General features: G+C 36.1%; 2 protein-coding genes across 3 annotated transcripts in view; both read right to left on the bottom strand.

Annotated features, from left to right (window-relative positions):
• Positions 1-21,840, bottom strand: part of LOC121732763 — a 31,689-nt gene extending 9,849 nt beyond the window's left edge. The window contains exons 1-4 of one of the 2 annotated variants that reach the window (XR_006036428.1): positions 21,711-21,840; positions 15,163-15,283; positions 12,496-12,595; positions 9,781-10,025 (exon numbers count right to left, since the gene is read on the bottom strand). Coding sequence is in view for 1 of the 2 variants with exons in the window: in XM_042122730.1 (XP_041978664.1) it covers positions 9,908-10,025; positions 12,496-12,595; positions 15,163-15,283; positions 21,711-21,752 (381 nt within the window). In the remaining variant the exon portion in view is untranslated. Of the gene's footprint in view, positions 1-9,770; positions 10,026-12,495; positions 12,596-15,162; positions 15,284-21,710 lie in introns of those variants that run through there. The other variant, XM_042122730.1, reaches the window with a different exon arrangement.
• LOC121732761 lies at positions 5,118-6,853 on the bottom strand. Its single transcript, XM_042122728.1, has one exon. It carries the CDS (start codon positions 6,813-6,815, stop codon positions 5,118-5,120), a length of 1,698 nt encoding a protein of 565 aa, XP_041978662.1. The 5' UTR covers positions 6,816-6,853.
• Positions 21,841-21,948: the final 108 nt, after the last annotated feature.

Here is a 21,948-nt window from a genome sequence, read left to right on the forward strand (position 1 = left end):
TATTGTAGGGTTATACGCTATAGAGTATACACAATAATTATGCCAAAATGTTCCTATTCTCTGCATTTAATTAAATCTAATTTAAACCTAAACTTTTGAATCTCGATCGAATTATTTTGGAATTGTATTTCTTTACTTTGCGGTTTGCATACATTTTAATTAGAAGCAGTGTAACATCATACTTGATTAAAATTGTAACGAAGGTCTTTTGCCGATAAATTGAAACTAAGGATTTTTCCCGCACAAAATTCGGCTTAATGGCATAGCCAATTATGCAAAAAAAGTTTTAAATAACCGCACATTATTGTTATAAATGCTAAAGAAGAAAAAAAAACTAAAAATCTAAAATTTTCGGGGGTAATAATTTCATAAGAATGAGTATTTGAATTTGATTTAGACCACGAAGAGAAATACCACGTTCTCACAGACAACCGGCGTGAAACAACGCTTGCGCTGTGTTTCGCCGAGTGAGTGAGTTTACCGGAGGCCCAATCCCCTACCCTATTCCCTTCCCTACCCTCCCCTATTCCCTTCCCTTCCCATCCTACCCTCCCCTATTAACCTATTCCCTCTTTAAAGGCCGGCAACGCACCTGCAGCTCTTCTGATGCTGCGAGTGTCCATGGGCGACGGAAGTTGCTTTCCATCAGGTGACCCGTTTGCTCGTTTGCCCCCTTATTTCATAAAAAAAACTTTGTTCTACATAAAACTTTAAACACATACTAATTTGCAGTTCTAGAAAGCGTTTAACTGGAAGCAGTAATTTTTCTTGGTCTGGTGCGTTAAAGAATTGCTAGATAGACAATAAAATGTTTTGTATACTTAACTAAAATGTCCCTATACAGGGTAGATCTCTATATTAGTAGGATTAATCAACACTGAACAGATTTATACAGGCTGTAACAAAACTAAGTGATAATACTTTAAGGTGGGTACGTGTTCCTTGTAAAGGGTGCACTATGAAAGCAGCAGCGCTGAAAGACAAATTTTTTTTCACTTTTGTGTGAGTAAGCGCCCCAGCATCACATGTTTCCGCATACAAAAGTGAAAAAAATTGGTCTTTCAGTGCTACTTCTTTCACACTGAACTCTCTACAAGGAACACATACACACCCTAAAGTATTATCACTTAGTTTTGTTACACCTTGTGCATTTAAAAATTTTCTATTCTATTCATAGGAATAGTCCAAAAATCGAACATTCGAAAAATCGACGCTATCGACTCCGATGTGCATTCGTTTGAAAAAAGTATCGCAATTAGAGTGGATAAATGTCTCGATCAGGACGGCAGCGGAGCCCCCGGAGACCCAGCGGTTAATGCCACTCCACTACCTGAATAAATACTAAGCTTAAAGTGATACACTGCAAATATACCAAGTTCCACCAAGATAGAATACGAAAATCGATTGCTATATTGTTTAGTTATAAACAGCCAGCATTGTTGCATTTTGAACTTGGAAACAAGAAGATATTATGGATCCTCTGATGGTAGCATCAAACGTACCTAGTCAGTGGGCACTCGCAACAACAACACGCCGAAGTAGAAATAAAACTCTGTCATGTTTTAGTGAAAAAATATAAGTTTATAAAATCTATTTCACTTTGTATTATCCTAAATTTACCTTTGTACGGTGGTCACAGGCCATAGACAGGCGCAGATAAGACAACACGAATGTCCTAACTTAGCGAGTTGAGTTCCTGCGACAAACAACAATCAGTATCATCACCGTTCGATGATGATTAGGTACCTAAACGCTGATTCGAAATACTTACCTACAAATAATCTATCTTAGCAGTATGCCTACACAGTATAATCATTTTCAATAGTTATATTTGTGTATTTCTGTAGAGCTATTTCAATTAATAGAGCAGTTTTTAGGTAATAAATAATTGGGTCTGTCATTGATTTAGTGTTATTAAAGATTGTAGAGATAGCCGGCGCCGTACAAACAAATTTACATGCAAATATCTCGTTTGATCGATTGGCTTATTGAGTAATTGCTTTTTAATTCCCTGCGTGATTTTAGAGCAACTTTATATCCTTTTTTTTCTTATTTATAAATAATAAAACATGTTTTACAGACTTGTGCAAGTGACCTGTACAAGTCAGAACGTGGTTCATTTTCAACATGAGAGCAATTGTTGACCAACTACTGCAGGTAAATACCAAGAAAGCAAAGAAAAAAGAAGTAAGAAATCCTTAAATTACTTCCTCTATATATTATGTCGGCTGTACACTCTCGCCGAAACACAGTGAGGCGGCCCGAATGCGAGAGTGTAAATGGGTGCGCTCCCCTGTTTCGGATCCTCTCGGTCCGGTGTCGGTATTTTGCGCCCGAGACAAAGGGCCTCGCGAGGAAAGCGAGCGCATTACTGTACACTCTCGCGTTTTTCACTACTAGTCGCGCTGCTAGACTGTGCAGAACAGAAAAATAACAATAATAAACATCATTATCAGTCATTATCTGTGAGAAATAAAATTAAATATGATTATAGACTTTGGATTACAATGATATCTTTCGATGCATGGTGAATGGTGGTCATTGATCAATAATCATTGATCGTGGATACGTTTTCGCCATTTTTTTATGTAAATATTTGGTAATTACTAATAATTATTTATAATAGCTCATAGCACAGAGAGCTACGGCAGCTGCAAGATAAGTGTTTTCGTGCATCTCATAGAGAAAAATAATGGCCCATCTTCTCTGAGTTCATAATTCTGCAATTGAACTAAGCGAGAATGTACATGATCGCACTCGGGCAAGGGGCTCTCACACGAGACTCTCTCCCGAGAGCTCTCGGCGAGAGTGTACAGCCGACATTACGTCTTTGTTCTATATTCCTATCTTAAGCTTAGGCTAAAACTACGTATATTTTTTGTATACAAAACACACATTTGACAACTTGACGCTCCGCTTCGCAGTCGCCTGGTCGCGTAGGTTTGGTACTAAGCTTTATTCAATTTAAATTTTAAACCTTAACCCAAAACGCACTCCTCACTTCCTCCAAGTCACAATCATGGTAAAATTGGACTGGACTGATTTCTATTCACAAGGCATACAATATAATGAATAGCCATAGATTTAGCGATCAAACAGTAGGGGCACATTCCACTAATTGCGGGGATCCGATAATATTTTACTTATCACAGTCAATATGTCAGAGGTCTCGTATTAAGCTAGTAAAGTGATAGGATATTCCGAATGTGGTCGTTTTTGGCCGGTTTCTGTGAGAAGTGAGAACGGTCGAGCCGGCCCATTCGTGCCGAAGCATGACTCTCCCACGTATTTGTTGTTATAGCGGCCACAGATATACACAATCTGTAAAAATTTCTACTCTCTAGCTATTACCGGACAGCCATCGAAGTCTCAGTAATGGGGTTCCGTTTTTGCCCTTTGGGTACGGAACCCTAAAAACTACTAATTTTATTCAGAACTATTTCGATATTTTTAACCGACTTCCAAAAAACGAGGAGGTTATATGTTCGGCTGTGGATATATTTTTATTATTTTTATTATTGTATGTTCATGTATGTTTTGTTTCTTTAAGGCTAATAATAATTCCAATTATTTGAAACATTTAACGACATCTTTTGAACCTATCACTAAATTCATGGTCAATTCTCCTGTGGATTTGAAACACTCAGCAATAAAGGCGTCTTTGTAACAAACTTTACTTACCGTCACTGCGTTATTTATGTTTAATAAAATGCTTCGCAGATAATAATATCGACTGTAAAATAGAGCATAATATTCATAGTAAGCACGCGGTAGCCACGTAAAATTATGTTCTTTTAAAAGGTTGCATAAACATTTTAAGTGCGGACAGAAGTGATAGAAAATATTATATTACATACAGGGTGTAACAAAACATAGAGATAATATCTTAGGGTGTGTATGTCCCTCATGTACAGGGGCAATTAAACCTTCCTGCCATATTTTTTCCAGGGCTTAGGTATCATTAGGAGAGTGTTATTTTTTATCCCATTTAAAATCGTTGCAGAATGGTCATTGGTCACTCGCGGCGCGGGGGAATAAGCGGGGGTGACGCGGGGGAGGTATATTTGCAACCTGTATAGTTCATTGTGAAAGTAGCAGCGCTGAAAGACTATTTTTTTCAACTTCGTATGGAAAAATTACTTTCACAGTGAATTCTATGTAAGAGACACATAAACACCCTAAATTAAGTTATTATGACTTAATTTTGTTACACCTTTTATATCGATTTTAAATCTAATATAATCAACGATAATTTTATGACTCTTCTATTCTACAATTCTCACGTACTAGTTTAAACTTTAAACAATGTTTCTCATAAGCCCACTGGTAAGTTAATGGACTAATGGTCACAAAAAATAATAATCAGATTGTTATCAATAAGAGGCGTATAATTATCATTTTCAATTCTCATCAATCATTTTATATACCTAGTTATACCTGCTTGAGGTGATTAACATAATAACTAGTTAGTTATTATAGTAGAGGAGGAGAGGGTGCTATTTTTGTAGTCACTCGAGCGTCATCGAGACTTAGTAGATTTTGTACATTAGATAAAGCTGATTAAAAAATTATAAGAGCGTTTTTTATTTTAGTGGTTCAGAAACTGCAGTCATTTTAAAGTTTTGAAAAAGAAAATATATTCAGAAAATTGCTTATTTAAGTCAGCTATAAATATATTTTAGACAGCAAGGACTAAATCATTTAGTTTAGTGCAAAATAAAATATCTGCGAAACTTCGTTAGGAAAATATAAAGCTTTACTTTTTTATATTTTAAAATGTACCTACAGGCTTACCAAACCTTTGAATCGTTAGTGCTTTATATTTCGCTTCTTTGGGGTATACTAAACATCCAGTATCTGACAGATCCGATGACATTTCAATGTAAAAAAACCCACCACATGAGAAATCTGATTTCTATACCATGATAACTAGACACATGTCGGAAGCCTAAACAAGCTTAATCTGACACGCTGGAGCTACTCCCGAAATCCCCTCTTCCCCTCCCCAACTATTATGTTAATCACCTCAAGCAGATTGGTAGTATGTTTAACTTGGTTATTATCTGTACACGTGTATAGAAGGTGTAACAAAACTATAGGTAAGTACTTAAATTTTATTACTTTCGACTGTACTTATTCTTTGAAATCTCCAGCAAAAGAATTAGGAAGCAGGTTATCCACATCACCATCAGACCATAGAAACACGAGCTCAAGGTCATCATGTCCAAAGGCGTATATTTCCGGGGAATTCGCGTCGAGTTGTATTTGAAAACCCATCCGAATCTACTCTGACTGGTTATTTTAGACACCAAACCGGCCTCTGCTGACTCAACTATACGCCTATGGACTTCTTTAGCCGCGGGCCACCGCGGTCTCATAAAAATACAGTCTGGAGCATTCGCAACCTTCTCGTTCAAAACTTGTACTTCGTATCCATACAATTTAACCAACATATCGTCCAAAACGAGCATCGACTTCTTTCCTTTGGAAATTTCTTCCACATAGTCCTTTACTTCCGATAGTGCTATGGATTTGAATCGTTCCTCGATCGACGTGTTTCTATAGAACTCGATGTACGAATCTAGACCTACAACTTCGTCTACAATTTTCAAAGCCTCTTTTACGGTTTCGGTAGCCGGTTCCAGTATCGAATGTGAGAGGCCCTCTATTAGCTCACCTTGATAAGCAATACGGACGATGAAGGAGAACCAAACCCACAGAATCAGAAGGCAGTTTACAAGCCATGATCCAGTTCGAAACTTGATGGCCTGCGTAAAAAATAGGCCGTACAATCCAAAAGTTATGCTCCTCGTGTATCTGTATCTTGTGTATTTCCTTATAAGTTTGATCGATATGAAGAACATTACGAATGACACGATAATAATCAAAGTGTAGTAATTGTAAAATGGCAGCAACACTTTAACCCACTGGTAGATTTCCTGCCGCTTCGGTATGCACCAAACGAGGTCTAGCGTGTCGTAGATATAGGATATCTGAGAGGACTGGTACCGCTCCATCGTAACTAGCACAGACGGTATCATTACATCAGCGATGTCCTCAACGAGCGCTGTAAAAGACTCTGTAGTTGTAGCGTTTATATCGCTATAGTTCTGGGGGACCACAATTTTTATCGTCGCATTCATTCTACCAATGATGTGCCTTACAAATCTTCCATCGAATCCTCCGATTTCGAAAACAGTATCGTTTGTATAGTTAAATCGTACATACGGTATGAAATTGACAGCAGTTACTCTAACAGGACAGCCGTGTAGATTTTTATATTTCCTCGGAAAAAGATCTTTGTCAGGATTCAAAATTTTTGGTTCACTATCATCGCACATGCCATTATCGTAAGGAAAGTAAGTTGATAGTTGAGTTTTACCTTGTTTATCCACGCTTACTACAACTATATCTCCAATGTCATTTGTGTATGCTGTTTCAGTGAAAGCTTTCACATCTTCTGTTGTATTTTCTTCCAGAACAAGGATAATTCGTATAGGATTCACTATTATTAAATTTATCTCTGTTAAAAATAAATGAAACTCGTACGGCTCTTTGGCGAAAAATACTGTTTGCATGAAAGTTGTGGGATTAGTGTCTGTTTCGCTTATGTTCAAAGTAAATACTGGACTTTGGTATTTAATTAGAAAGTAAGTGATCACATCTGGATCTACTGCTTGGCCCCAAACAGCAGCTACATGTCCATCTTGAAATGCTTTTTTGACGACCAATATAACATCGTCAATATATTCAGCATTGTTTGACTGAATTCCTAATAGAACAATTAAATACAAGTCAATGCGATATATCTTCATATTTACTCATAAAGTCTCCGATAATACTTGATGCTGGAAACAATCCTGTGTAACTATTTCAGCTATATTCAGTAACAAACACGATAAAAGTGTGATAAATACAACTTCACCGTATTATAATAAACAAGGTATTGGGGAAAATTGTATCACGCAGCTAACAACAGGGATAATATATTTGTGTAATTTTGCTGAGTAGTTGAGTGGACGATAAACAAATTGATGTTGTTTTAATAATACTTGACATTACCGTCCATATAACTATACTCCCCATAATTACTGATGCTGTGATTAATGATAACTAGCCATATAATTTTATTTACAGTTGCATTACCTGAAAGGGTTGCTGGTAAGCTTTTACATAAAATATTTGTGGTTCTGTCAATATTAATTAAAAACAATTCTTTAGTATTACAACTTACACCTAGTTTTTATTATTTGTAGGTTACACCACTAACACTTTCATCTGAGTGCACGGTAGTACACTAGCCGAGACGAGCCAAGCGAAGCGCAATAATATTTTGTAGGCAAAAGATGTTTTTTTGTACGCATGTTACATAGTCTTATATTATTGATTTAAATTTCTCTATTATTAATAACAACATTAGCAAATTATATTTCATCTTTAAATAGTCAATACATGGTGCAATTAAACCTACCGGCCCTTTTATAGGGCTTAGGTATCATTAGGAGAGTCCATTTAACCAAAAAAAATAGGGTGACGCGGGGGGAGGTTTAATTGCACTCTGTATAGTTCATTGTGAAAGTTGCAGCGCTGAAAGAGTATTTTTTTAACTTCGTATGGAAAATTACTTTTACAGTGAATTCTATGTAAGAGACACATAAACACCCTAAATTATTATGACTTAATTTTGTTACACCTTTTATATCGATTTTAAATCTAATATAATTAACGATAATTTTAAAGGTACAATTCCGTGCATCGCGACAGTCGTAAGCCGCGCGCGTCTGTCAAAGTTAGAAACGGTGGCATACATTATTACACCACTAACACTTTCATCTGAGTGCACGGTAGTGCACTAGCCGAGACGAGCCAAGCGAAGCGCAATAATATTTTGTAGGCAAAAGATGTTTTTTGTGCGTATGTTACATAGTCTCATATTATTGATTTGAATTTCTCTATTATTAATAACAACATTAGCAAATTATATTTCATCTTTAAATAGTCAATACATGGTGCAATTAAACCTACCGGCCCTTTTAGGCTTTTAGGCTTAGGTATCATTAGGAGAGTCCATTTAACCAAAAAAATAGGGTGTTAATTTTTTTGCAATAACATAATATTTTATCCCACTTAAAATCGTTGCAGAACGGTCACTTCGCGGCGGTGGGTAGAGCGGGGGTGTCGCGGAGGGTGGTGTCAGGGAGGCGCGCGCGGGGGGCACATAACGCGTCGGCGGCGCGTAGTGTCCATTAATTGCGGTGTTTTTTAGGATAACTTTCGTATGCTATTTTCAAAATTTTAGTACTGAGTAATTAAACTAATTATAAAAGAAAAAATAAGTGTATTTTTATTTTAAACTAGGATCAATATATTGAAATTTGGCCGTAAGGTTTTTAATTGCACGCTGTATAATAGTCATGTTACAATAAAAACTTTAAAATTAAAGCTACAAAAAGAGCTTAGTTTTTGTAGCTTTAATTTTAAATATAAATGAGAGTAGGGTTTCGTCTTTTTAACAGTAAAAGTAGCCCTGTACTATTAATAAGTGAAGGAGAATTAATAGAAGCAAAATATTGACAAAGTATTTTATTATAATAAAAAACAACATTGGTGGTACTGATTTCTTGTGATTATTATAAAATAATAAAAATGCTTAACTGTTAAATAACTTGTGATACAAAAATATAAAAGATTTATAAAAAGATTTCGTATTAAATAAGTTTCTTTCAAAAAAAATTTCATCATCATCATCTGAGACTAGTGATTGTGAGGTATATTTAAAATTATTCTTGGTACGTTTCTCATTGTGTTGTACTTAGTAAAACGTATAGAAAATAACTTTATAAGACTAATTTGGTTTATGAATTGTATAATTTGGTATATTATAAGACTTATTTGAACTACATTTCTGCTGTTATAGTATCTTACAATAATTACGCAATACACCCTTAATAATAATATAATAATCTACTGGAGAAGTATTTTTAACGTTATTCCAAATTTCTTGATCCTCATATTAAGGCCATAGTTTTTTATTATGAACAGTTATATTATATTTTATATTGCAATTTTCACCTAAACATTTAAGTAATAATATCTTTAAGTCTAATAGCATTTTAGTATTAGTTACAGACAAATAGATTCTTCGGACATAAATTACTTAAAACTACAAGCTTACGTGGTTTATCTCAGATATCATATTTTCGGTTTTTATACTAACACTAGCTGTCCCGGCAACGTTATTTTGCCATATAAGATATTTCGCCCATATTATTTTATTGAAGTGACTTAATAAGTATGGCACCATGGCGACGTTCATCGCTATCCCGTCGCACAAACAATGGTCGCCGTTTCGAGTTATAATAATTTACTATTATTTATTCACCAAATGCATTTATTTGTCCATATAAAGTAGCCAGTGCCCTGTAGCCGATTCTCAGACCTACTGAATATGCATATAAAATTTGGTAAAAATCAGTAAAACCGTTTGGGAGGAGTACGGTAACTAACATTGTGACACGAGAACTTTATATATAAGATAAGAGACAAAAGTCTATTAAGAAAATCTATATTTCTTGTTGATAAGGATATTTACTATGTACCCTCTATTTTTGTCTTATGACATAATATTATTATACGTTTTCCAATATGCCAGACAAAACAAGCAGTCTTTGTAAAGTTGTAACGCCTGTAACGGGGTAGAGGTTTTGTTTAAACAGCTACCTAATTATTGGTTTTGTTTAAACAGCTACCTAAGATATTCTCCTAAGAGATCTATTTAACCACCTTATCTGTTAAACTTCTATCATTAACCCTGAGAAACCGGCCATACATCGTATTAAATTATAAAAGTACCAAAGTATTAAACCACGCAAGCTGTGGGTAGAATGTAAAGTCGTGTTAGCGCCATCTAGCCGCCGCGCTGTGTCAACACGGCGTCCACCAGCATGATGGCGCCGTTGATGATGGCCAGGGAAGCCTTGGCCAGGTTGTAATCTCTCGTTTGGCCTTTACCGGCGTGTTGATATCTGAAATGTTAAAATGGTCATAAATATCTCGCTATCTCAATTAAATTTGCTTGCGTCCGTCGAAGAAATAATAATATTTTATGCGTGACACGTGTACACAATCATATTTTAACCCATCAAACCCCATAAGCTCACCGTTGAGCGAGACACAATACAATAACAATTGTTTTCCTAAGAATTCACGATCGAAGGATTAATGTACCATCGAAGAAATTCATTCGGCAATTGAGGGGCCTACGTCATATTTTGTTCGGATTGTGTCAAAACCATAAAGTTATTATACCTAGCGGAATAGAGCAACAATCTCGAGCTGTCAAACGAAACCGAAATTGGTTTCATCTGTGTGTAAAAATATGTGTACGTATATGTTACGCTCAAAGACCGAAAACGCTCAGTGATCAAAAAAATGGCTCACAACGCGTTATGGTAATAATGAAACGGCCACGACGCGAAATTCGCGTCGTGGCCCTAGTGAAAACGGCCACGACACGTTCTGGTAATCACAGAAATACCACGAAGCGAAATTCGTGTCGTGGCTGACGTGCTACTCGACCACAACGCATTGTGGTAATCGAGTAAAACCATGACGCGTTCTGAGCATTTAAAAACAGCCACGACGCGAATTCGTGTCGTGGCCCTAATGAAAACGGCCACGACGCGTTCTGAAACCAGGCCGTGTTACGCAGGAGTAATTTTATAGCGCCCAAGTGTGTGCGCAATACACAAGAGTACTCTGGTTTCAATGAAACGAGGCCAGTTACGCAGAAGTAATTTTATAGTGCCCACGTGTGTGCGCGTGTAAAAGTCGATCCTGAACCTGATCTCTCGCCAGCGCTCCATTGGGTTATGAGAGTAAAGAATAGTGCTCTTGTGTATTGCGCACACACTTGGGCACTAGAAAATTACTCCTGCTTAACTGGCCTGGTTTCATTAAAACCAAAGTGCTTTTGTGTATTGCGCACACACTTGGGCACTATAAAATCACTCCTGCGTAACTGGCCTAGTTTCATTGAAACCAGAGTTCTCTTGTGTATTACGCACACACTTGGGCGCTATAAAATTACTCCTGAGTAACTAACCTGGTTTCAGAACGCGTCGTGGCCGTTTTCATTAGGGCCACAACACGGATTCGCGTCGTGGCTGTTAAATGCTCAGAACGCGTCATGGCTTTTCTCGATTACCACAATGCGTTGTGATCGAATAGCACGTCAGCCACGACACGAATTTCGCTATATGGTATTTCTGTGATTAACAGAACGCGTCGTGGCCGTTTTCACTAGGGCCACGACTCGAATTTCGAGTCGTGGCCGTTTCACTATGACCACAACGCGTTGTGAGCCATTTTTTCGCTTACTGAGCGTTTTCGGTCTTTAAGCTTAACATATACACTTACACAAGCATGATTGAACATGATTTCTATGAGATTAAATTGTCAACGTGCGGCACGTGCCGACTGGACGTCAAAAAAAGAGTGCTGCTGTCATGTATCACACGTCTCTTTTTACCACGCAGTGTTACTGATAGTGACATCTCTCTTGGTCAGGCCTTGGTTTCTCTATTCCGCTAGGTATATTAACTTTATGGTCAAAAGGTACGTTCAGAGGTAAGTTGGCGGGAACTTAAAAAATCTAGGAAAAGAACTATTGTATGATCTTTCCTGAGTCTTACAGTATTTTCATTGCTAAGTTTGAAAACCTCGCAGATTATCTGCAGGTAATACTTCAAACATGGGAAAACGATTTACGCTTTCCAGACGGCTTGGGGACATCGGCCGCGGCTAGACCCGCGATGTCCCCAAAGGACCCAGCCGCGGGGTTAACCCACTAAAGTCTAAAACCCCATGGTTCATTCACTACAAGAAAAGGTTGCGGTAGCAATGACACATAATATGATCCTCCGCAACAATTTATTATTATTGTCGTTGCAATTGGATATTCCCAAATCTAAGTCTTTGTAGTAGGAAGACAGGAGTCAGGAAGACATGATGATATTTCAAAATTGTTTCCATTGAAAAAGAACTTCTTGATAAAAATGCATTTATATGTCCTCCATGTTTCATGAAAATATTGCAAATGTATAATTATTAATGTAATAATTTCAAATTACGTATTCAAAACCCTCAATCAGTAACGGCGTTAATGGGGCGGGGGGTGACGCTGGGCAACCGCCCAGGGTGCCGCGGCCGCGCCGGATAAAAAGGAGCGCTGAAGGCAAACAAAAGGGGCACCAATTTTTTCAGCACTTCCAGTGCTCTGGGTGCCGAAGAAATCTCGCCCAGGGCGCTGGTAGTACTATAACCGGCACTGCCCTCAATGTATTATAATATTTTAATAATGGCCTAAGAGCCATAGCAGTTAAGGGTTTTTCTGTACACGTTATAGTTATTAGAGGTAAGAACGACCAGTAACTGTAAAGTTTGGTTGCTTCAGGTGGTATAGGTGGTAAAAGGTGTATCAACAATGCTACATACCTGTCAATGATGACAGCGCCGCTGGCGACGAAGAGCGCGACTCCCACCAGGGTGTAGAAGATGTCTATACGTTTGTGTGTGGGAGTCTGCATCACGTAACCTGGAATTACATAGTAATATATGTATATTATAATAATAATAATTGAGCAAATGACGCTTCTCACCACGTCACTCTGGCCCCGTACCTAAAGGGCTTGTGTTACGTTATATATATATATATATATATATATATATATATATATATATATATATATATATATATATATATATATATATATATATTTACTTGTTTAGACTAGTTAGGAGATAAACATACAAAAAGTCCTGACCCCTCCGAGGTGAGCTCGATGGAGGGGGGGGGGGGGGGGGGGGTGGGGGGTGGGGGGGGGGGGCAAAGAAGGTCCCGTTTTTTGTTTTTTTGCTTACTCATCATAAACGGTTCTTCGTACGAAATTCTCTTGTACTACATAATAAAAGCTAATTAAATTCTCTACAACTTTGTCCTTTACACTTTGTATCTATCTTCAATCATTGAGTGTGTTTTTTAGGGTTTCGTACCCAAAGGGTAAAAACGGGACCCTATACTGAGAATTTAATGTCTGTCCGTCTTCTTGACCGTCTGTCTGTCCGTCTGTTTGTCTGTCTGTCTGTCCGTCTGTCTGTCCATATATATGTCCGTCTGTTTGTCTCCAGGCTGTAACTCAAGAACGATAATAGCTAGAGAGTTGAAATTTTCAGAGGCCAATTTTAGAAGCTCATAGCGAGGCAATGATTGAAGATAGATACAAAGTGTAAAGGACAAAGTTGTAGAGAATTTAATTAGCTTTTATTATGTAGTACAAGAGAATTTCGTACGAAGAACCGTTTATGATGAGTAAGCAAAAAAACAAAAAACGGGACCTTCTTTGCCCCCCCCCCTCCATCGAGCTCACCTCGGAGGGGTCAGGACTTTTTGTATGTTTATCTCCTAACTAGTCTAAACAAGGACAAAATTTCTGCTTTCGACTTTTCCAAGCAGAATCATTCGTTTACTAGGCTAATACAGAAGTAAACAAGTTGTAAATTATTATTTAAGGATGTTTTTTATTCTTTAAAAATAAAAACAACTCTCGACAATACTTGAAAATAAATGTTTTAAATACACAATCAAAAACTACAAAATTGTTTAACGTGATACAAAAGTATTTGATAAAACAGTTTTAATGTAACTTAATATGTTTGATAAGACTTAACACTCCACAATATAGTTTGTTACACTCATTAGATTAGAAGTTTAAACGAAACTTTTAAGTGTAACATACTACAATACAAGTGTGAAATATCTTATCTTAGATTAAAAAAACATGCTAGTTGACTATCAAAGACTGCAGTCCGACACACATAAATTACACTTCAAATATCACACAGCAAAATAAAAATCATCCATAAATTCTTAGAATGTCGCCCATGGGCGTAGCCAGGATTCTATATGGGGGGGGGGATAGGTCTTTGGAGGGGAGGGGGGGGTGGCAGATTAAGAAAATCCTAAACTTAGAATTCGTGGTTTTTAGCAAAATATGAGCGATTGAATACCTCCTCTTACCCCGCAAATTTTTGCACTGCATGTTTAGGACGTATGAAACTCGTAAGCATTAACGACCGATCGCTCTTGTAGGGGGGGCAGCTGCCCCCCCCCCCCCCCCCCCCCCCTGCCCGTATCTCGCTACGCCCATAATGTCGCCTATTATAATTTTTTACGTGCTTACACCCTTATACATATACTGCATTAGTTTTCTCCATCATATCATCCTAGGCCTGAGTCGGGAAGCTTTCTTTACTTTGAAGTTGATCTACTGTATATTTCTTGTACTGTGTTAATGTTTTTAAATTTTTACGAGCAGAAAATGAGTCAAAGCGTATAAATATATCACATTATTGCCTCATACCGTGCTCACAGATTATATTATAAGCTGACTGAAACGGACGGAAGTGGTGATTTAACGGATTTTTAATATAATTAAATCAAACTACAAAGGGTATAGACGAATAACGGTCATAAAACAGGCCATTATACTTTTTTTAGATTAAGGTATACCTAAAGGCATGATTATATAAAAGAATTTTAATATTCTTCCACAAATTATTTATTACCTAGGTACATATAACTTCTTAACTCTCAAATAAGTATAAAGTAAACTCGCTCTTCTCTCTTTACCCTTATCTCTACTTGCATTTTTGGTCTTCTTGTCAACTCAGAGAGTTTATGTAGACCAGCCTTTCCCAAAGTGGGCGATAACGCCCCCTTGTGGGCGCTAAAGGTGTAAAGGTTTGCGACTCAGAAAAAAATGGGGGCGTTGCGCGTTGTGTAGAGGATTGGGGGGTGATTTGTAATTTCATTTCATCTGGATGCATATTAAATTGGAACAATGGGGGGCGCTAAAACATTTTTTTTCTCAAAGTGGGTAGTAGACAAAATAAGTTTGGGAACCACTGATGTAGGCCATAATATCTTTACAGGGAACTCTACGTTTATTACTATTTTATCTCAACTTTTAGCTAGTCTATACATTGATATAATAATAATGTAGCTATTTTTGCTCTACCCTCTGTCTCTTCAACACTATACTTTCAACCAGCAGTTACACTCCCATATTTTTCTGTTCTACCACTATCGCTTCTCTCACTCACCAGCAGCAGCCCCGGCGAAGATGATGAGGTAGCCGATGAAGGTGCCGGTGACCAGCATGCCGATGTCGGCATCAGCATTGTAGCTCTGGTAGTGCAGAGCGACGCACGCGCATGTCAGCGCCTGAAATCACCGAGAGAAATACTTAGAAAGGTGATAGTAATCCTTGTAAATAGAAGTAAATGTTTACAGAGGGTAATCCTTAGCAATGTTTACAGAGAGAAATCCTCACAAAAGTTTACAGGGTCAAGAGCTAAGATCCCTAGAAATGTTAACAAAAATAAATCTTAGAAATGTCGCCAGAGAGAAGTCCTTAGCAATGTTTTCGGAGAGAAACCTTTCGAAATATTTACAGATATACTTACTTAAAAGAAAAGATTCTTAGAAGTGTTTTCAGAGAGATATCCTTAAAAATGATTAAAGAGACAAAACCTTAGAAATTAAGCAAATATATTCAGTTGAAAGTATAATAAAGTAATTACCTAACCATTAATAATTTGGTACTATAGAGTATTGTTTAATTTTTTCAGGCAATGTAGTTGCTAAACTGCTATTCCCAAAACGTATATACTGGTAACTGGAAGTATGTACTAGTCAGCCATATACTTCAATAATAACAATGATCATTAAGAACATGGTGCGTAGGTTTTAGATTAATCTTTGGCAAAATTATTACATGTTAAAACATCAATTAAATATTATGTCATGCTTTGTTTTAACATCTACGATTTGTGACTTATGGCTACAAAAATTATCTAGGTAACCATAAATTTAAATGTAACGTTAACTCGCTGTTGATTCGCTAAGTACGTTAAACTTCACGTTCAAAGACTTTTTTTGTTTACCCCTTTGAACATTATTTCCAAGATCGAAAATGGCAAACCTGTCTTACTGACTACTGTACATAACAGACCTGTGAGAATTGAGTCATCTGGTAGGCCACAGGTATGGTCTCCGAAGGTCCGTGACATCATACGACCATTAGCATGCGGGTCGCGAGTTTTGGAGGTTATCTACTAGATTCACCTTGTCGACTGCTCGCCTTAAAAATTTAGTTTCCCACATTTTATTACGGTTTATCTGAGGTTAAGATTGGCTGATTGTTTAATTGCTTTTAAGTAACATAAGTTTGAAATTTTAAGCTCTTTCAAATTCAGTTAAAATTTAAAAATTCGTTAGATATTCTGTTTTTTATGACTGCATTTAAAAAGTTGGAAGGATGGTGAAGTATAAAATAAGGAGAATCCTTTTTAGACGTTTAATAGATTATTGTGTAATCGATTGAAACAGTTGTTAGATTGGTACATTAGGGCCGATTCACACCTGAACGGCAGCGCAGCGGTGAGCATTTTCAGTGTCATATGATTTTGTGAGTGTCACTGAAAATGCTTGCCGCTGCGCTGTCATTGCGGTGTGATTCGGCCCTTACGGTCCTAAGAAAAGACGAGCAAAGTAGTTCAAAATACACTAGGTAAAGTTACAGATTACAATAATATGAAACATTTCTATCAAGGACATTCTAAATTGGCATACGAATAAGGAAATAATTGAACCATTAAAATCTGACGTAGAAAAACGTTAGTAACAATGTTTATTTGCAAGATCGATTTACGTATGAAATACGCAGGTTTCAATTTAGTAACTTATAAATTTTAGGTACATTGTTTAGTAAGTATATAAAATTATTAAACTAGAGTAAAGTAGACGACCGTATTTGTATAATCCACATAGAAGATAGCTAGTACGAGACCTCTACAATTTTAATAAAAGATGTAACATATTAATAATACGAATTACGATATCGTCCTAGAGTCTTATATTTAAACGAGCTTTTGCCCGCGGCTTCGCTCGCGTTAATAAGTATTATTATATACAAACTTTCATCCCCTATTTGAACCCCTTGGGCAATGAGTTTCTAAACATAGAATATCATTGCCCTTGGGGTTGGAATTTATCAAAATCCTTTCTTAGCGGATGCCTACGTTATAACATCTACCTGCATGCCAAATTTCAGCCCGATCCGTCCAACGGTTTGGGCTGTGCGTAGATAGATCACTATGTCAATCAGTCAGTCACCTTTGAGTTTAATATATGATACAGATTATTACCAGCCTAATTTTCTAACTATTATTTGCACATGATAATTAAGTATTAAGACATATTTTTTGGGACTGACATTAATTATTATTAAGCTAATATACTTAATATACTATGGTCTAGTATACTTTATTGATAGAGTTGCAAATCATGCAAAATGGTTGCATTCAACATTTTAATATGATAATATTTTTATTTTTATGCTCGCGGAGTCATCGGTTTCCGAGAAATCTTTATAAATAAACATCAACATTGTGTTGTAATAAAACAACAGTGTAATATTTAGCGATAAAAAAGCGATATATTTTTAAAGTTATATAACTTATAAGTAACAGAGTACTTAGTAGCAAGTAGGCCAAAGCTGTGTAAGAGCTTTGTTATTCCCAAAATACAAGTCCATTACAGTCTTCGCGTATTTAATTGGTCTTATGAACGATTAACAAGTTTTGAAATGGCAAAACATGGCCTTATAGCACTCATTGAGTGCAACGAATGCAAGGACAAGGAGTAAGGACACAGAAGTAATATAATATGAGCCACAATGCTATATTGCGTGTTGTGTTGCTGCTGCGGCACCACAATGTGGCTTTATTTTAAGTTTTTAACCGACTTCCAAAAAGGAGAAGGTAATATTATGTTATGTTAATAGAGGAAATTATATCAAATTTATAAATAATAAAACTAAAAAGCATTCGTGCAATGTTTTGATTATTTATGTTATCAAAAGTGTTGTCTGCAGGTACATGTAGAGATGCACGTACTTACAAAGAAAAAAACAGTTGAATGAATTCCTAAGAATAATAAATAATCCATTGTTTGATAAGGAGTCTGAGTAATTTCATATTTTTTTTAATTTCTTATTCATTAGTATTATAACGGCGTAAATAAATAAATGTAGTAAAAGACGATGTAGAAAAAAGATTGTATAAAATAAAATCCATACTAATATTATAAATGCGAAAGTTTGCTTGTCTGACCTCATCACGTCCAAACCGCTAAACCGATTTTACTGAGTATAGAAATACTTTGAATCCCGGGAAAGGACATAGGATACTTTTTCTCCCGGAAAATGTACGATACTTGAGCAATTTTGGCGCAACGGAGTTGATCCATACTTCCTCCACTAATTTAACTAATTTATAACTACGCGCTACATAAGTAATAATTGGATGTTGTAGAAGTAAAAAGTATACCTAATTGAATTATGTCACGAAGGTCATTTTTTCATGAATGACTACATGGCGCCCGCAACTCCGTTGCGAAAGGTAGTTTATCGCGCGGGAACCGTCCATTTTTTCGGGATAAAAGTATCCTATGTCTTTTCGTGACACTCAAATTATCTCCATGCCAAATGTAATCAAAATCATTTCAGCGGCTTGGACGTGAAGAGGTAACACACAGACAGACACACTTTGGTATATATAATATTAGTATGAATATCCTGCAACTAAAGTCTAACACAAAAAATCTTTTATTTTATTAATTAATAATTAAACTTCGCAGTTCTGATGATAATGACACAACAGAGTTATCTATAAATAGCGTTGTTTTTAAGCTACGGGCTACGGGTATTCTGTGCTACGGGTCATTTACAGCAGTGTTCGTGTTTGTGACCAATTTACTCACACCTTACCAGTGATGTCACGTTTATTCTCATGTCACCGTGACCCAGTGGTGAAGTCACGATGACGTCACTCCGATAAACATCACTTCCCTCAAACTGTGTAGGCCGAATTCCGAAAACACGTTTGACGATTGAAAAAAAAACTAAATCTGTCATAACTCATAACTCTATAATATTATGTTAACCTTATTTTCCTGTTCTGAGATGTTAACAATGATGAAAAACTCAAAGCAGATATGTTACTACCGCGCGCGTTGTGAAGATTCAAATACGGCCCAATTGGGCCGTCTGTTGTTTAGTCTGCATCGAGCGCAGTCACGAACGTGCTGCGTCTTACCTAAATAAATTGAAAATGACGTCGTGCGTGTATCGAAAATGTACCAATTATGACTAGAAAGTAAACAAAACACATGGAATCTCTTACCACATGTCTTGATTGCAATAAATACCTCGATTATTTACATTTTCAATTATTTTTTCTAACAATCTGGAAAAAATCGAATTTTCGTCATAGCTCAGGCGAAGAAAGAGACAGCGATACGATTCGACTTTTAAAAATAGAACTGTCTCTTTTATGTAAATGGTTTTTCGTATCTTTTGTTTCACTTATCTGTCAAATTTGTCAATGTTTGCAATTTTGAATTTGAAAATTGTTCGGAAGAGATTTAAGCCGGAAAATAGTATGGACGTAACATATCTGTATAAGTAGAATATCATTGGATGTTCACTAACGTGCTCTAACCTCAACTAGCTCATGACATATTTCAACAAATATAATCCCTTTATTAATATTAATATACGAAATTGTTCATATTACTTAAATTATTTTAATAATTTATTATTGTTCTCCGAGAATTCATATAAAAATAAGACAAGGTCAACTTGTATTATTAAAACTGGTCATTTTATTTGAAATTTAAGAGAAATAAGCTATTTTAAATGGTAACAACAGACACTAGGTCCTACTCGTATTAAGATTATTTTTACCCAATTCAAAGAATTGATGAGCCTCTATATTCGGTATGTTTTTGTATGTTCATTGATTAAGTACTTTACTGCTCATGGACCGATTTTCAAACATCTTTTTCGGTTGCATAGGGTACAATTCAAATTTGGTACCATAATATTTATAATAATTTTTGAGACATTGAAACATGCATTAAAATAATAAATAAATGGAATGAAGTAACACAAAATACATAATATAGAACATTTAATAAGAGTCGAGCCTTACGCTCTCCTGGGTTTTAACCATAAACTTATAATATACTGTCGTGTTTTAACTTATTAGGTACAATTATATTTTTCTGGAATGTATAATATTAATAAAATTAACATGCTACATTTACCTCTTAACAAGTTATAAACGTATTAATAAGTTCGATACAGTTTTCCCCTTAGATAACTGAAATAACAAGTATATTACTAATTACTAATTAGTGCCAAATGAAGTAAGGGAAAAGCACTATCTATATCCATACTAAATACTAATATTACCTATGTATACTTAAATGCGAAAGTGTGTCTGTATATCTGTATGTCCATCTGTCTGTCTGTCTGTTACTTCTTCACGCCCAAACTGCTGAATCGATTTTGCTGAAATTTGGCATGGAGATACTTTGAGTACCGAGAAAGGACATAGGATACTTGTTATCCCGAAAAAATGTACGGTCCCCATGCGATAAACGAGTTGCAGGTGTCATCTACCTAGTATCAAAATATAAACTTTTACTGCACCAGAGATATACAAGAACAAACAAGAAAGACTTATGGCCAAATCATAAATTACAAACTTAAGTCATAATTTTGTAGAGTCACCATTTGGTAGATTCTGATTCTGTTAAACAAGCACCTATCCCACAGGAGCCCTGTATTATAACTGTATTATGTTTAAATTCTTAATCAAAAACATAGGAAAGTTAAATTTTAAAAGTTACGTATGCGGTAGCCGGTATGGCCCATTAAAAATACAATAGCACATTCATTTGATTGAATTTAATATAATATATTTTTTGTATTTGTATCAAAATTAATTGACACGGTGCACAGGTACGCACAGGTAGTCTTATTCATAATTTGAAACGCTGCTGGTAAACAAGTTTACTATTTGTTTTGATGGCATAGCTTTACTCAGATCGTATCAGGTTTTTTTTTAATATTCACAACCAACAACCGCCAACTTGAAACCAGCCTAACCGCCTTTTTTGTGGAAAGTAGTTACTTTCACCCTTACTTTGGCTTAGGTAGTCCAGCAGGTGCATAAAAGGACTGGCCCGGGCATTTAAATGATATTATTGGACTAGCGGGCGACTTATAAGTTATAATCCGTATCATAATTTTTAAATGCATTTAAAGACAAGACTTTACAACTAAGATAAATATAACTTAGTAGAAGGGTAACTACTGGAATAAATCATTATTTAAAAGTGTTGAATTATGATAAAACACCTCATTAATATTTCAAGAAAATTCAATAGCAAAGTAAAAGAACAAAGTTAACTTAATACATGAATAAGCTAAGGAAAGGTGTTAAATGTATAATTATAATAAAACTTTGGTAAAGCAAGGTAGAGCGCATGGCCACGACGTAAAAGTGTAAGGCAACGCCCTTTTCTTAGAAAACTGTTTATAGACTTATTAAGCGTTTCATTTACTGGTAATTAACACCAATTCGAGTCAGTTACCGGCGATAAACTATTGAAACGTTCACGAAATGTTAGTAAACATTCACTCAACTGCGTCTCTGAATAAATTAAAAAACAACAAACCATAGACCATTTACTTATTCGATTTTTAAAATTCGATATTTAAATATAAATTCTTACTCACCAGCTCCAAGAATTTGATAATCGACAATCTGCTGACGGCCATTTTGAATGTTTGTATTTAGAACGTTTGTAAACACAGCGTGGCGCGAGCGTAGTACGACGTAGACTGGAGTTCACTGAGAACTGAGACTGGAGAGTGGACTGTGGAGTTGAAACGCAGCGACGCGTGACGAATGATGACATCATCCTAAACAGGACATCAATAAGATGGCATTTTAGACCCTATTATGTCATTGAGG

Source organism: Aricia agestis, chromosome 12, assembly GCF_905147365.1.
Source record: "Aricia agestis chromosome 12, ilAriAges1.1, whole genome shotgun sequence".
Lineage (NCBI taxonomy): Eukaryota > Metazoa > Arthropoda > Insecta > Lepidoptera > Lycaenidae > Aricia > Aricia agestis.